This window comes from Schistocerca piceifrons, chromosome X (genome assembly GCF_021461385.2).
Source record: "Schistocerca piceifrons isolate TAMUIC-IGC-003096 chromosome X, iqSchPice1.1, whole genome shotgun sequence".
NCBI lineage: Eukaryota > Metazoa > Arthropoda > Insecta > Orthoptera > Acrididae > Schistocerca > Schistocerca piceifrons.
Genome location: NC_060149.1, coordinates 364,178,915 through 364,196,174, shown reverse-complemented (window position 1 = coordinate 364,196,174; position 17,260 = coordinate 364,178,915). Strand labels below are relative to the sequence as shown.

The following is a 17,260-nucleotide window of genomic DNA, read 5'->3' as shown; positions in this document are numbered from 1 at the left end:
CTGTATCTGCTGATGGCGGCGGATGTAGTAGACAGCCTGGAGAACAGCGTAAAGCTCTACAGTATAAACCGAACACTGGTCGGGAAGCCGAAATTGATTTGGGGTGTCCCCAACAATATAGGCACTCCCTACACCAAACGATGTTTTTGAGCCATCAGTGTAAATAAATGTGGCTTCCTTCATTTGTGCACATAGAGCAGAAAACGCCCGACGATAAACAAGTGAAGGGGTACCATCCTTGGGAAACTGACAAAGGTCACGGAGCAGGCAGATCCTGGGACAGAGCCAAGGCGGTGCTGTACCCCAAGTTGTCAAGAAGGTTTTAGGGAAGCGGAAGGAAAGAGAATGGAGCAGTTGACGGAAGCGGACTCCCGGTGGTAGTAGGGAGGAGGGGCGGCCTGCATACCCTACATCAAAGGAGGCGTCGAAAAAAATGTCATGGGCTGGATTAGCAGGCATGGAATGCAGATGGCTAGCATAACGACTCAGAAGGACTGCTCGCCGATTGGACAGCGGAGGTTCAGCAGTCTCAGCATAAAGGCTTTCCACAGGGCTGGTGTAAAAAGCTCCAGACACCAAACGTAATCCACGGTGGTGGATAGAGTAGAGACGCCGAAGAATAGACGGCCGAGCAGAGGAGTAGACTATGCTTCCATAGTCCAATTTCGAGCGCACTAAGGCGCGATAGAGGCGGAGAAGGACCACTCTGTCCGCTCCCCAGGAGGTACCATTCAGGATACGGAAGGTGTTGAGGGATCGCAGACAGTGAACCGAAAGATAGGAAACGTGGGAGGACCAGCACAGTTTTCTGTCAAACATAAGACCCAAGAATTTAGCGACGTCCGAAAACGGAAGGTTGACAGGTCCTAGATGTAAGGAGGGTGCAAGAAACTCCGTACGACGCCAAAAATTAAAACAAACGGTCTTACTTGAAGAAAAACGGAAGCCGGTTTCGATGCTCCAAGAGTGGACGCGATCGAGACATCCTTGAAGACGTCGTTCAAGAAGGCTGGTCCGTTGAGAGCTGTAGTAGATCGCAAAAACGTCCACAAAGAGGGAGCCCGAGACATCAGGAAGGAGACAATCCATAATTGGATTTATGGCAATGGCACACAGTACAACACTTAGCACGGAGTCCTGGGGTACCCCGTTTTCTTGGGAGAAAGTACGGGAGAGAGTAGTGTTCACCCGCACTCTAAATGTGCGCTCTGTCATAAATTCGCGAAGAAAAAGGGGCAGCCGACCTTGAAAGCCCAAACAGAACAGTGTGCGGAGGATGCCTGTCTTCCAACAGGTATCGTATGCTCTCTCCAGATCAAAAAATATTGCTACTTTTTGGCGTTTCTGGAGAAAACTGTTCATGATATAAGTGGAGAGAGCAACAAGATGGTCAACTGAAGAACAATGCTTTCGGAATCCGCATTGGGCAAGTGTTAAAAGACTGCGGGACTCCAGCCACCAAGCTAAACGGCAATTCACCATACACTCCAAAACCTTACATACACTACTCGTGAGAGAAATGGGGCGATAGCTAGAGGGGAGATGTTTGTCCTTTCCAGGTTTCGGAACAGAAACGATGACAGCTTCCCGCCATCGTCTGGGAAAAGTACTGTCAGTCCAAATTCGATTATAAAGGCGAAGGAGGTAACGCAGACTATGGGTTGATAAATGCAACAACATTTGGACGTGGATACCATCCGGTCCTGGGGCGGAGGAGCGAGAAGAAGAGAGTGCATGTTGAAGTTCCCGCATGGAGAAAACAGTATTGCAGCTTTCGCGATTTTGAGAGGAGAAAGCAAGAGGTCACACTTCCGTTGCACGTTTCTTCAGGAGAAACGCTGGCGGGTAATTTGAAGAGCTCGAAATCTCAGCAAAGTGCTGACCCAATGAGTTAGAAATTGCAACGGGGTCCACTAATGTATCATGCGCGACAGTGAGCCCAGAGACCGGGGAGAAACTAGGCGCGCCTGAGAACCGTCAAAGCCGACTCCTAACTTCCGAGGAGGGAGTGAAGGTGTTAAATGAGCTAATAAAGAATTTCTAGCTTGCCTTCTTGCTATCACGAATGACGCGATGGCATCGCGCACGGAACTGCTTATAGCGGATACAGTTGGCCAAAGTAGGATGGTGGCGGAAAACGCGAAGAGCACGTCGCCGCTCACGTATTGTGTCACGGCACGCCTCGTTCCACCAAGGAACTGGGGGGCGCTGGGGCAATTCGGAGGTGCGTGGTATTGAACGTTCCGCAGCTGTAAGAATAACGTTGGTAATATGTGTGACCTCATCGTTCACGCTGGGAAAGTGACGGTCATCGAATGTCGCTAGAGACGAAAAGTGTCCGATCGGCTTGGGCAAACTTCCAGCGTCGCGGGCACATATATGGCAGTTGAGGCTGCAGTCTAAGGATACATGGAAAGTGGTCACTCAAGTGTGTATCGTCAAGGGCGAACCATTCGAAGCGCCGAGCTAGCGGAACAGTACCGACCGAAAGGTGCAAATGAGAGAAATTTGTCGTGGAGGTAGACAAAAATGTAGGGACCCCAGTGTTGATGCAAACTAGATCCGCTTGGTGGAAGACGTCTAGCAATAGTGAGCCACGTGGACAAGGATGTGGAGATCCCCAAAGCAGGTGGTGGGCATTGAAGTCCCCAACCAGCAAACAGGGGGGTGGAAGCTGACCAAGAAGATGAAGGAGATCAGCTCGTGCCATTGGTGTGGGCGATGGAATGTATACAGTACAAAGAGAAAAGGTATATCCAGAAAGGGAAAGATGGACAGCGACAGCTTGAAAGGAAGTGTTTAAGTGGATTGGGTGATAATGGAGAGTATCATGGAGAAGAATCACGAGTCCTCCATGGGCTGGAGTGCCTTCAACAGAGGGGAGATCAAATCGGACGGACTGAAAATGGGGAGAACAAAGCAGTCATGGGGACGCAGCTTTGTTTCCTGAAGACAGAAGATGACCGGCGAGTAGGATCGTAAGAGGATCAACAATTCATCCCAATTGGCTCGAATGCCACGGATATTCCAGTGGATAATGGACATAGGGTGAACAGAAAGTGGAGGAATGTGACCAAGGTTGCCGTCAACTCAAGGACTGCTCAGAGCTTGCGACGGACAGCATGGAATGGCATTCAGCCGAAGGCAGAAGATCCTGATCCTGAACCATGGACCTTGCCGTTGGTGGGGAGGCTTGCGTGCCTCAGCGATACAGATAGCCGTACCGTAGGTGCAACCACAACGGAGGGGTATCTGTTGAGAGGCCAGACAAACGTGTGGTTCCTGAAGAGGGGCAGCAGCCTTTTCAGTAGTTGCAAGGGCAACAGTCTGGATGATTGACTGATCTGGCCTTGTAACAATAACCAAAACGGCCTTGCTGTGCTGGTACTGCGAACGGCTGAAAGCAAGGGGAAACTACAGCCGTAATTTTTCCCGAGGGCATGCAGCTTTACTGTATGATTACATGATGATGGCGTCCTCTTGGGTAAAATATTCCGGAGGTAAAATAGTCCCCCATTCGGATCTCCGGGCGGGGACTACTCAAGAGGATGTCGTTATCAGGAGAAAGAAAACTGGCGTTCTACGGATCGGAGCGTGGAATGTCAGATCCCTTAATCGGGCAGGTAGGTTAGAAAATTTAAAAAGGGAAATGGATAGGTTGAAGTTAGATATAGTGGGAATTAGTGAAGTTCGGTGGCAGGAGGAACAAGACTTCTGGTCAGGTGACTACAGGGTTATAAACACAAAATTAAATAGGGGTAATGCAGGAGTAGGTTTAATAATGAATAGGAAAATAGGAATGCGGGTAAGCTACTACAAACAGCATAGTGAACGCATTATTGTGGCCAAGATAGATACGAAGCCCACACCTACTACAGTAGTACAAGTTTATATGCCAACTAGCTCTGCAGATGACGAAGAAATTGAAGAAATGTATGATGAAATAAAAGAAATTATTCAGATTGTGAAGGGAGACGAAAATTTAATAGTCATGGGTGACTGGAATTCGAGTATAGGAAAAGGGAGAGAAGGAAACATAGTAGGTGAATATGGATTGGGGGACAGAAATGAAAGAGGAAGCCGCCTGGTAGAATTTTGCACAGAGCACAACATAATCATAACTAACACTTGGTTTAAGAATCATGAAAGAAGGTTGTAAACATGGAAGAACCCTGGAGACACTAAAAGGTATCAGATAGATTATATAATGGTAAGACAGAGATTTAGGAACCAGGTTTTAAATTGTAAGACATTTCCAGGGGCAGATGTGGACTCTGACCACAATCTATTGGTTATGACCTGTAGATTAAAACTGAAGAAACTGCAAAAAGGTGGGAATTTAAGGAGATGGGACCTGGATAAACGAAAAGAACCAGAGGTTGTACAGAGATTCAGGGAGAGCATAAGGGAGCAATTGACAGGAATGGGGGAAATAAATACAGTAGAAGAAGAATGGGTAGATTTGAGGGATGAAGTAGTGAAGGCAGCAGAGGATCAAGTAGGTAAAAAGACGAGGGCTAGTAGAAATCCTTGGGTAACAGAAGAAATATTGAATTTAATTGATGAAAGGAGAAAATATAAAAATGCAGTAAGTGAAACAGGCAAAAAGGAATACAAATGTCTCAAAAATGAGATCGACAGGAAGTGCAAAATGGCTAAGCAGGGATGGCTAGAGGACAAATGTAAGGATGTAGAGGCCTATCTCACTAGGGGTAAGATAGATACCGCCTACAGGAAAATTAAAGAGACCTTTGGAGATAAGAGAACGACTTGTAAGAATATCAAGAGCTCAGATGGAAACCCAGTTCTAAGCAAAGAAGGGAAAGCAGAAAGGTGGAAGGAGTATATAGAGGGTCTATACAAGGGCGATGTACTTGAGGACAATATTATGGAAATGGAAGAGGATGTAGATGAAGATGAAATGGGAGATATGATACTGCGTGAAGAGTTTGACAGAGCACTGAAAGACCTGAGTCGGAACAAGGCCCCCGGAGTAGACAATATTCCATTGGAACTACTGACGGCCGTGGGAGAGCCAGTCCTGACAAAACTCTACCATCTGGTGAGCAAGATGTATGAAACAGGCGAAATACCCTCAGACTTCAAGAAGAATATAATAATTCCAATCCCAAAGAAAGCAGGTGTTGACAGATGTGAAAATTACCGAACTATCAGCTTAATAAGTCACAGCTGCAAAATACTAACACGAAGTCTTTACAGACGAATGGAAAAACTAGTAGAAGCCAACCTCGGGGAAGATCAGTTTGGATTCCGTAGAAACACTGGAACACGTGAGGCAATACTGACCTTACGACTTATCTTAGAAGAAAGATTAAGGAAAGGCAAACCTACGTTTCTAGCATTTGTAGACTTAGAGAAAGCTTTTGACAATGTTGACTGGAATACTCTCTTTCAAATTCTGAAGGTGGCAGGGGTAAAATACAGGGAGCGAAAGGCTATTTACAATTTGTACAGAAACCAGATGGCAGTTATAAGAGTCGAGGGACATGAAAGGGAAGCAGTGGTTGGGAAGGGAGTAAGACAGGGTTGTAGCCTCTCCCCGATGTTGTTCAATCTGTATATTGAGCAAGCAGTAAAGGAAACAAAAGAAAAATTCGGGGTAGGTATTAAAATTCATGGAGAAGAAATAAAAACTTTGAGGTTCGCCGATGACATTGTAATTCTGTCAGAGACAGCAAAGGACTTGGAAGAGCAGTTGAATGGAATGGGCAGTGTCTTGAGAGGAGGATATAAGATGAACATCAACAAAAGCAAAACAAGGATAATGGAATGTAGTCTAATTAAGTCGGGTGATGCTGAGGGAATTAGATTAGGAAATGAGGCACTTAAAGTAGTAAAGGAGTTTTGCTATTTGGGGAGCAAAATAACTGATGACGGTCGAAGTAGAGAGGATATAAAATGTAGGCTGGCAATGGCAAGGAAAGCGTTTCTGAAGAAGAGAAATTTGTTAACATTCAGTATTGATTTAAGTGTCAGGAAGTCATTTCTGAAAGTATTCGTATGGAGTGTAGCCATGTATGGAAGTGAAACATGGACGATAAATAGTTTGGACAAGAAGAGAATAGAAGCTTTTGAAATGTGGTGCTACAGAAGAATGCTGAAGATTAGATGGGTAGATCACATAACTAATGAGGAAGTATTGAATAGGATTGGGGAGAAGAGAAGTTTGTGGCACAACTTGACCAGAAGAAGGGATCGGTTGGTAGGACATGTTCTGAGGCATCAAGGGATCACCAATTTAGTATTGGAGGGCAGCGTGGAGGGTAAAAATCGTAGAGGGAGACCAAGAGATGGATACACTAAGCAGATTCAGAAGGATGTAGGTTGCAGTAGGTACTGGGAGATGAAGAAGCTTGCACAGGATAGAGTAGCATGGAGAGCTGCATCAAACCAGTCTCAGGACTGAAGACCACAACAACAACAGGTTGTTCAGGAGCAGCTCCTGCCACCAGCGATCGGCCGGTTGATCGGCCGCCAGCAGTGCGCCTCGGCGACACAGAAGACGGCCGAGGGCGATTTCCGCCAGGTGGTGCTGTAGATGGGACATGCCTAGGTGGAGAAGGAGATGAACTGGGTTTCTTAGTAGCCTTCTTGGAAATATGATGTTTAGATGAAGTAGGAACCGATGGTTGTGTCAACCCTTTTCCTAACTCTATGAACAGCCGTTACGCCCTGGTCAGACAGGTAGTGCTGAATTTCTTCGTCAGACAATCCATTGAGGGAGCGTGTATGAACGACTCCACGCGAGGAATTTAAAGTGCGGTGCGGTGCGCTTCAACCCGGACAGGGAAGGTGTGGAGCAGTGAAGTACACAGCAATTTTTGTGCCTGGAGGGCACTGACTGTTTCTAACAACAAGGTGCCATTCCGTAATCTGGAACAAGACTTTACAGGACCTGCAACTGCGTCAACACCTTTCTGAATAATGTAAGGGTTGACCGTGGAGAAGTCTTGACCTTCGTCAGACCGAGAAACAACAAGGAACTGTGGCAACGATGGAAGAACTGTCTGTGGCTGAGACTCAGTGAACTTACACTTGTGAGCAGACATAGTGGAAGGTGAGGAAACCGTTGCGGAAGAATCCTCATGATTACCGGCATCTCCGATGGCGCGCTCCTCCCTTGTGGGGGCCCTCTCTGAGGGCACTCCCGCCTTAGGTGATTGTTCACACCTCAGGTCACACCTCCCGACAAATGGACGGAGGGACCAATCGGCACTTTCGGAAGGTATCAGCTCGGGTAATCACCCCTCCCTGGGCCTGGCTGTTACCAGGGGGTACGTACGTGTCCTACCTGTCAACCCGGGGTGGGGAATTATGCATTATCCCATCACCGGCTACGCATGAAAATGCGTGGGTCGGCCTTGAGACACGCACAGGGAGGAAGAAAGAGAAAGGAAAAAACAAAAAAAGGGAAAGGAAAGAAGAGAGGTCTCAAATGCTGCAGCGGAGAAAAGGGGAAAGAGAAAAGGTAAGGAAAAAAGAAGGACAAAGGAAGGATGAAGACATACAAGCAGAGAAGGCGAAGAATGCGTTACATTTACGAGCGTTCGTCTCCGGACGTAGGCACAAACCATACTCCCAGAGGGGGAGAAAGGGAGGGAAAGAGCCAGAGGTGAGGGGAGGGGGGGCGAAGACAAGGGATAGGGAAGGATGCGGGAAAGGAAGGAGGGCCACATTAGCTCGGGGTCCCGAGCTCACTACGCACGTATCCACAAAAGAGTTGCGGACGGGGGTGGGGGTGGGGGGGGGGGCAGGGGGAACAAATCTAGTTACTCCTCTCAGCCACCCCGCCAAGTACAGCTTGGCAGCGGCGGGAGATATGGCACAAATTGTTACAGCTTTTACTCGTTTACCAGTTCAAATTCGCTGAATAGAGTGCCCTGGTGTTAAGAAATGTAACCACTTAATATATGTGAACACTACTGGACATCAAACAATATGCCAACATCATATTTTCTCCACGAACATCTTTTCGTAATGCATAAATTGAGGGAAAATTATAAATATGTTGATGCAAAATCAGGTGCAAATTAATATTGTGGGCGTAGGAAATTTGACGGAACTGATAAAGTTACAAACAGTGGGAAAACGTTAATTCTGGGAACATAAAAGTGGGGTTATACTGTATTATTTTTTATAAGGATTCTTACCAGTACCTATCCATTTGGCCTCGCTCAGTCTTAATATACTCAACTTTCACTATGAGCTCTATTTGGTCTTCACATTTTTACAGGTAAATATTATGTGCACTATTTTTTTTTCCTCAGTTAAGTTTTATTTCACCCAGCATTTGATGCATCCCTAAAGGCCTCTTAACACAATTTTTATACTTAAATATAAAATTACTCCTATTAGAGCTGAAATTTCACTTATAATTCTACCAGAGAAAGCTATGAGCTTACGAAGTTGAACTATAGTTATCTGTTCATGATTTGTCTTTAAGTGAATGTGATCAGACATCTAACTCCAATTTGGTTTGCATACTTACAATAGATATATCAAGACTTGAGAAGCTGCCACCAACAGATACTAAACAGGCAATTTGTTTGCAAAGGCTAGTAAGGAAAGAAGGGTTTGTAGCCATCTTTATCTGACTTAGTCCATTAGCCCAAGCAGCACTTCCAGACAACCACAATACAGCTAAAACAACAGTGGCAACAAAATCCTGAAAATATAAAACCAGAAGAAAACATTAGATCACCAATAATGTTTCAGAGATTTTAAGAAATTAAAATATACTAAAATGATCTAATACACAACAAGGAAAGGGGAGGGGGGCAGGGGTGGGGGGAGGGGCCACAGACACAGTGAGAGGTTGTTTACAGAAGGAACAGTGTCAGCGTATGGCAAGGAAGATGGAGGGTGAAGGGAAGTAGAGCAAAGCAGATGCTGATTGGTAGAAGGGAATTGAGGGTAGTAAATCAGTTAAAGTGAGGTTAGAAGAGTGAGTCAAGTCTGAAGCTGGAAGAGAGATTAGAGCTGGAGGTGGGGTGATTTAATGGAAGAATGACTTGAGTTATTAAGCAGTCCAGCTAGTTTCTGACTAAAAGGCAAATGTATACAATGATCTAAGAATAGCTGGGCGATATTCATTCAAATGTACTTCATACATATAAGTATCGCAAAGAAATTTTCGACAGAATGAAAATAATTTAGAATCAAAGACGACCACTCGCGAAATTGTGGAACTGTTGAGTCCTTAACAAGCATGAAAAAGAATGAAAACATTGCTATCTTTCAGATATATTCTTTGATGCACTAGAGAGCATGCACACATGCTTGTGCAGTCTCAGCACTGTGTGTGTGTGTGTGTGTGTGTGTGTGTGTGTGTGTGTGTGAGAGAGAGAGAGAGAGAGAGAGAGAGAAAATCTGTTCAAAAGCTAGTGAAGTTTTCAGTCTTTTTAGTATGACTGTCAATGACTCAACACTTCTATTTGGTAAATGGTCTCTTGCACACATCTATCTTTTTGTCAAACAAATTCACCGTTGATACAACAACTCACAGTAATGTCCGAATTACTTACAGCACGTGGCAGATGATCATTGCTTTGGTACATAGCATCAAACAGCACGTACACCACAGTAATCAAGATGCAGTAGATGAATGCCAAAACACCAGCAGCAACAAAGAACTGGGCATCTGATGATGAATTTCCAAGCAAATAAAAATCTAATGGTGGGTCACATGGCACAGTTGTACCTTCACGATCTAACCTGGAATAAAACAAATATGAAGCCTTTCTTTAGTAAGGTGAGTGTTCCTTTTAAGTGTCACAAGAAGTAGTATTCGTGAATTAATTCCACATCAAATGAGAAAATTAACACACACTACTAAATTTTAGATACTGTTGACATACATTTTCATTCCCAATTAATGAACCAGGCTGTTACTTCTCCAAGTGTGATTGGTGTTGCTATATGCATGACTCCTGGTACGTAGAAGCACACACAAGTAATAGCACTTAAGTGTCTTGGAACCCCAAATCACTTCTTCAGTTATGAATGAGTTGGTCTCCCTCTCACTCTCCGTGTGTGTGTGTGTGTGTGTGTGTGTGTGTGTGTGTGTGTGTGTGGTGGCGGCAGGTATTTTTATTTACAAATTCCTTTTGTACTTTTTTTATCGACTGCAGGGAGCTGTTCTTAAAGACATACTGGTCAGCCCATCTGTCTCCAAATTCTTTAAACTTATCAGGCATGATTACATTTTCAAAACAAAGGAGGCAATGACTTACTACCAGCTTGTAATGAAGATATAAGTGACAAAATAAAGGAGGAGAGAACATTGGGGTTTGACATCCCTTTGACAACTGGATTATTAGAGATGCAGCACAATCATGGGAAACCTAAACCTGGATAGCTGGATGCAGATTTGGATCTTTGTTCTCCAGAATGAGTCCAGTGTGCTAACCACTGTGCCACCTCACTTGGTATATTAATCAAGACTTAAGTGTCTTAATGTCCTCAAAATAGAAAACATGGTTTTATTACAGTAGTTGGAAGACTGAAACAATTGAATTTATGAATGGAAACTAACACCTGAAGAAAGGGCAAAACTCCAGTGGTTACAAACAACTCCATGTTAACAGTATAATGAGATCAAATAAACCTTCAAACTCTTCTCAGATTAAAGAAATCAGTGCAGCTTGCAGTATAATGAAGGAAGTATACTTTCAGGTGAGAGAAGATACTAGGCTAGGTATGTGGAAGTTATTAGAATGCAGTATGGAGGAACAGACTGGTAGGCTGAAGAGTGGAAAAGTGAAGAAAATTAACTGCTCACCCATTTTGTTCTGCGGAATTATAGCTAGATTTCTCAAGCCACCATTTGGTGTATTGCGGAAGGTATATCTGTGCACAAGTATAATTTTCTCCTGTCCTTCCAGCCACAAAAGGTGTTGACTACTGGCATGTGGCACAGAGAAACATGCAACACGAAATCATGAACTTTCACACTTGCTGTCCACATTTACATTACCATGCCACCATAATCATTAGTTACCATCAATTACTGATGCTACACTCAAAATTTATTGGTGCACAAACTTGGGACAATACATGTCATACTTCTTTGCATCAATGTAGTTCCTCTTTAACTCAAGCTAATACACAATTTTATTCTAAAGCATTGTTCATATGTTTTACACATTTTACAAAATATATCTTTCATAAAGAAAATGCAGTTTCCCAATATTCACCAATGAACTGAAGCCTCTCCCTTGATTGAACCACAAATGAAGCTATAGGACACAGCAGTTTTCCATACCATGTACTCTTGCTCAAAGCACTTTCCCAACATAACTGACTCAAGTTATTACAACATTGATATGCACACCAAATACTGCTAGATTACAAGAATGTTAAGTTACACTGTGCCACATGGTCCACTAACATTTATACAGAAAATATGATAGCAGTTCACAACAAATGAGAAACAGCGGACAACATCCGTATTTTATCTCCACATGTTACCTTATAGTATGCGGTGTTAAGTGCCAGGTCCAGATGGCACCCCAATTTGGTTTCATGACTAATTCTCTATGGCAATGGCCCCTTACTTAGCTTACACTTATCTTTTATCTCTCACCCAGTGCAAACTTACAGGTGATTGGAAGAAAGTGCTGGTGTCTTATATATAAGAAGGGTAGAAACTGACCTGCAAAATATTCAGACCGATCAGTTTGTCACAGACTTCTTGAACATTCAGTTCTAATAAAACGAAGGTGCCTTGAGACAAAAAAAGCTTGTGTCTACTAATCAGTACGGCTTTAGAAAACATCACTGGTGCAACATGTGGCTTGCCTTTTTCCCCCACAATATGGATGAAGGGGGCAGGCAAGTTCCACATTCCTAGATTTCCGAAAAGTATTTGACATGGTGTCCCACTGCAGACTCTACATTGAAGTGCTGAGGAAACCAGTAAACACATGCGTATTCAAATACAGAGATATTAAAAAGGCAGAATATGGCACTGTGGTCAGCAACGTGTATATAAGACAAGTATCTGGCGCAGTTGTTAGATTGGTTACTGCTGCTACAATGGCAGATTATCAAGATTTAAGTGAGTTTGAGCATGGTGTTATAGTCAGTGCATGAGTAATGGGACACAGCATCTCCAAGGTGGCAATGAAGTGTGGATTTTCCCGTAAGACCATTTCACGTGTGTACTGTAAATATCAGGAATCCGGTAAACATCCAATCTCCGACATCGCTGCAGCTGGAAAAAAGATCTTGCAAGATACGACTGACAGGTGACACTCATGTAAGCACCCTGTCTGATCATCTGCATCCATTCATGTCCACTGTGCGTTCCGACAGACTTTGGCAATTCCACGAAGACAATGCAACATCCCACACGTCCAGAATTGCTACAGAGTGGCCTCAGGAACACACTTCTGAGTTTAAACACTTCCGCTGGCCACCAAACTCCCCAGATAAGCATTATTGATCATATTTGATATGCCTTGCAGCATACTATTCAGAAGAGATCTCTATCCCCCTCGTACTCTTACAGATTTATGGGCAGCCCTGCAGAATTCATGGTGTCAATTCCCTCCAGCACTACTTCAGACATTAGTCAAGTCCATGCCACATACTGCTTGTGGCAATTCTGCATGCTCGTGGGAGCCCTACATGATATTGGGCAGGTGTACATCTACATACCACTGTAAAGCGTGTGGCAAAGGGTATGCCCCATCGTACCAGTTATTAGTGTTTCTTAACGTGCCATTTACTTATAGAGTGTGGGAAGAAGGACTGAATGCCTCTGTGCATGCTGTAATTAGTCAAATCTTGTCCTCTTGATCCATAGGTGATCAGTACATAGGGGGTTGCAAGTATATTCATGAAAATATTAAATATTTTCCTGTCCTTGTAAATTTGTTTGTAGTAATTCTCAGAATAGTTTACCTCTCTCTTCATGAGTCTCCCAGTACAGTTTTTTCATAATCTCAGACTCTCATATAGGTCAAACAAACCTGTGACCATTGGTACCGTTCTTCTCCGTGTATGTTCAATATCACCTGTTAGACCTATTTGGTACGGGTCCCACACACCTGAGCATTATTCTGGAATGGGTCGCACTAGTTATTTGTAAGTGATCTTTTCACACTGATTGTACTTCCCCAGTACTATACCAACAAACCAAAATCTATCACCTTCTTTACCCACAACTGAGCCTATGTCACCATTCCATTCCATATCCCTACCAAGTGTTACACCGAGGTATTTGAATGAGTTGGCATATTCCAATAGCAACTCATTGATATTATACTCATAGGGTATTACTTGTTTGTTTTGTTTTGTGAAGTGCACAATTTTGCATTTCTGAACACACAAAGCAAGCTGCCAATCCCTGCACTAATTTCGAATCTTATCAAGACCTGACAATATTTATGCAGCTTCAGTCAGACATTAATTCATTATACATATCTGCATCATCTGCAAAATGTCTGAGATTACTATTAATATCACCCACAAGGTCATTAATACACAACATGAACAGTGAGGGTTCCAACACACTTCCCTGGAGCACACTCACAGTTACTTCCACATTTGACGACTACTGTCCATCCACGGTAACACACTGTATCCTTCCTACAAAAAAAGTCCTCAATAGAATAACAAATTTAGTTTGATACCTCACTTGATCATACTTTTGTCAATAAGCGTAGATGTGGTACTGAGTCAAACGCTTTTCGGTAATCAAGAAATACTGCATCTACACGACTGCCTTGATCCTCTAAGCTTTCAGTATGCCATGTGAGGAAAGTGCGAATTGGGTTTCCACATGACGAACATTTTCAGAACCCATACTAGTTGGCAAGGAGGTGGTCATTCTGTTCAAGGTATGTTTAGCTCAGAATATGTTCGTTCTAAGATTCTACAATAAATTGATATCAAGTATAATGGACCATAACTTTGTGGATCAATTCTTCTACCCTTTTTGTACATGGGTGGAACTGTGCTTTCTCCCTAACACTGGGCAAGAGTTTTTGTTCGACGATCTATCATGGATTATAGCTAGAAGAAGGGTTAACTCAGCTGCGAATTCAATAAAGAGCCCGATGCGAATTCAATAAAGAGCCCGATGCGAATTCAATAAAGAGCCCGATGCGAATTCAATAAAGAGCCCGATGCGAATTCAATAAAGAGCCCGATGCGAATTCAATAAAGAGCCCGATGCGAATTCAATAAAGAGCCCGATGCGAATTCAATAAAGAGCCCGATGCGAATTCAATAAAGAGCCCGATGCGAATTCAATAAAGAGCCCGATGCGAATTCAATAAAGAGCCCGATGCGAATTCAATAAAGAGCCCGATGCGAATTCAATAAAGAGCCCGATGCGAATTCAATAAAGAGCCCGATGCGAATTCAATAAAGAGCCCGATGCGAATTCAATAAAGAGCCCGATGCGAATTCAATAAAGAGCCCGATGCGAATTCAATAAAGAGCCCGATGCGAATTCCATCAGGCACTGGAGCTTTGTTCAATTTTAACGATTTCAGCTGTTTCAACATTACTGACAAGAACACTTCTTTCACTCATTTGTTTGGTGGTACAAGAATTAAACTGGGACAATTCTCCCAGGTTTTCCTTCGTAAAGACACATTTGGAAGCTGTGTTAAACATTTCAGCTTGTGGTTGGCTACCTTATATTTCAGTTCCTATCTCCTTCACTAGGGACTGGACACTCATTTTAGTGCCACTAATGAGCCTTTATGTATGACCAGAATTTCTTTGGGTTTTGTGAAAGATCATTTGACAATATTCTGCTGCAGTTTTCATTGCATCGGCCATTAATCACTCTGATTTTAATACTGTCACCTGTGGGAGGCATTGCTTTAGATCTTTCACCGATACATCCGGTTTTCTACAGCTATCATTATCTGGATTAGATGAAGAGTCACCTAATCTAAAAAGCCCGTGTGTGCACCACACACACAGTCAGGTACCTGGGCAGCAGTCTCTGATGTGTAGTGCAAATATGACACAATTAATGGGGCCCTATAGTTCTCAAGCCCATGGTTGAAATCCAGTAAGTCACAGCCCAGCTTGTCACAAACCATGTAAGTATTTAGTTCAGTCCTACACTTGACTAAGAACCAAGGGGCCACAGTTAGTTCTGTGGACAATGTTGCAAATTATGAGCTATGTTGAAACACTGTGCACAAGAATGAGATTTTCACTCTGCAGCGGAGTGTGCGCTGATATGAAACTTCCTGGCAGATTAAAACTGTGTGCCCAACTGAGACTCGAACTTTGGACCTTTGCCTTTCGTGGGCAAGTACTCTACCACCTGAGCTACCGAAGCACGACTCACGCCCGGTCCTCACAGTTTTACTTCTGCCAGTATCTTGTCTCCTACCTTCCAAACTTTACAGAAGCTCTCCTGCAAACCTTGCAGAACTAGCACTCCTGAAAGAAAGGATACTGCAGAGACATGGCCTAGCCACAGCCTGGGGGAGCACTTGCCCGCGAAATGCAAAGGTCCCGAGTTCGAGTCTCGGTCGGGCACACAGTTTTAATCTGCCAGGAAGTTTCACTGTGCACAAGGCTGGTGGTGTCAGCCTTTTCTGAGATATATATATATATATATATATATATATATATATATATATATATATAAAAAAAACAAAGATTATGTGACTTACCAAACGAAAGTGCTGGCACGTCGATAGACACACAAACAAACAAACACAAACATACACACAAAATTCTAGCTTTCGCAACCAACGGTTGCCTCGTCAGGAAATGGGGAAGGAGAGGGAAAGACGAAAGGGTTTGGGTTTTAAGGGAGAGGGTAAGGAGTCATTCCAATCCCAGGAGCGGAAAGACTTACCTTAGGGGGGAAAAAAGGACGGGTATACACTCTCTCGCGCACGCACACGCACGCGCACACGCACACACAAAAAAAAAAAAGCAGACGTATATGTCTGCATCCACACATATACAGACACAAGCAGACATATACGTCTGCTTGTGTGTGCGTGTGCGAGTGTATACCCGTCCTTTTTTCCCCCCTAAGGTAAGTCTTTCCGCTCCTGGGATTGGAATGACTCCTTACCCTCTCCCTTAAAACCCAAATCCTTTCGTCTTTCCCTCTCCTTCCCTATTTCCTGACGAGGCAACCGTTGGTTGCGAAAGCTAGAATTTTGTGTGTATGTTTGTGTTTGTTTGTGTGTCTATCGACGTGCCAGCGCTTTCGTTTGGTAAGTGACATCCCGTGTGGGGTTGTTGGTACCCCCATCGGGCACCTCTCGGGTGGTGGATAGGGGAAAGCTTCCTAGATATAGGTGGTACTGGGGAAATGAAATACCCAGGGCGGACCAAAAACCAATAAACCCAGTGGTGTCTGTTCAGCATCTGGCGGCCAGTGGTCAGCGTCTGTTCCTCTAGTTGAGGCGGCTGCACAAAATCTTCTCGAACTCAAAAATCGAGTCGTATACCTGTGGTCTCAACAGAGATCACCACAAAAACTAAAATTCAATTTGAACGCATGATTGAAAAGACGACCACAGAGTCACTACCCCAGGCACCAGTCGATAGACTGGATTCACCTGATCATCGGATTCTGGGGGATCAGGGACACCATGCGGAGAAGAATCGGAGCTTCTCAAAAACTCGTCACACTCTCAAAACGAAACTTAAAAATTTTATTGGTACAATTAATGTGAACACCCTCACTAAAACAGGCAAATTAAATCAACTCACCAACGCAATGGGAAAATTTAACCTGAAAATCACTGCACTGCAAGAGAGAAGATTCACAGATGAAGGACACTTTAACGCAGAGAATTACAAGATCTACAAGGGCAAACCTGCCATAAAAGTAAGAGACAAACTACCACTTTTCGGAACAGGATTCGCCGTACACACTTCCGTACTCTACTCAGTTACTGACTTCACGTCTCCCAATGAAAGAGTCTCCCTGTTATCAGTAAAATCAGCTAATAAAGCATACACTCTGATCAATGTGCACGCCCCCACAAATCACCACAATAAAATCTACCCTGAAACAGTGGACAATTTCTGGGAAACACTAGAAGAAACAACAAATAAAGTACCTAGGCACCATGTGAAAATCTTAGTAGGCGATTTTAATGCACAATTAGGGAAGGAAAAAAAAAATTCAGAGATACCATTGGACCCCACACCAAACACAAACGTACCAACAAGAATGGTGAAAAACTAATCGACTTCTGCAGAAACTTTGGACTTAAAATAATGAGTACCCAGTTTC

The 17,260-nt window shown here is 43.7% G+C and overlaps 1 protein-coding gene across 3 annotated transcripts in view; it reads right to left on the bottom strand.

The window, feature by feature from the left end:
- Positions 1-17,260, bottom strand: part of LOC124721840 (synaptoporin-like) — a 107,100-nt gene that overhangs the window by 30,571 nt on the left and 59,269 nt on the right. For all 3 annotated transcript variants that reach the window (XM_047246969.1, XM_047246970.1, XM_047246968.1), the window contains 2 exons: positions 9,546-9,735; positions 8,510-8,686 (listed from right to left, as the gene is read on the bottom strand). In XM_047246969.1, coding sequence (XP_047102925.1) covers positions 8,510-8,686; positions 9,546-9,735 — 367 coding nt within the window. The remainder of the gene's footprint in view (positions 1-8,509; positions 8,687-9,545; positions 9,736-17,260) is intronic.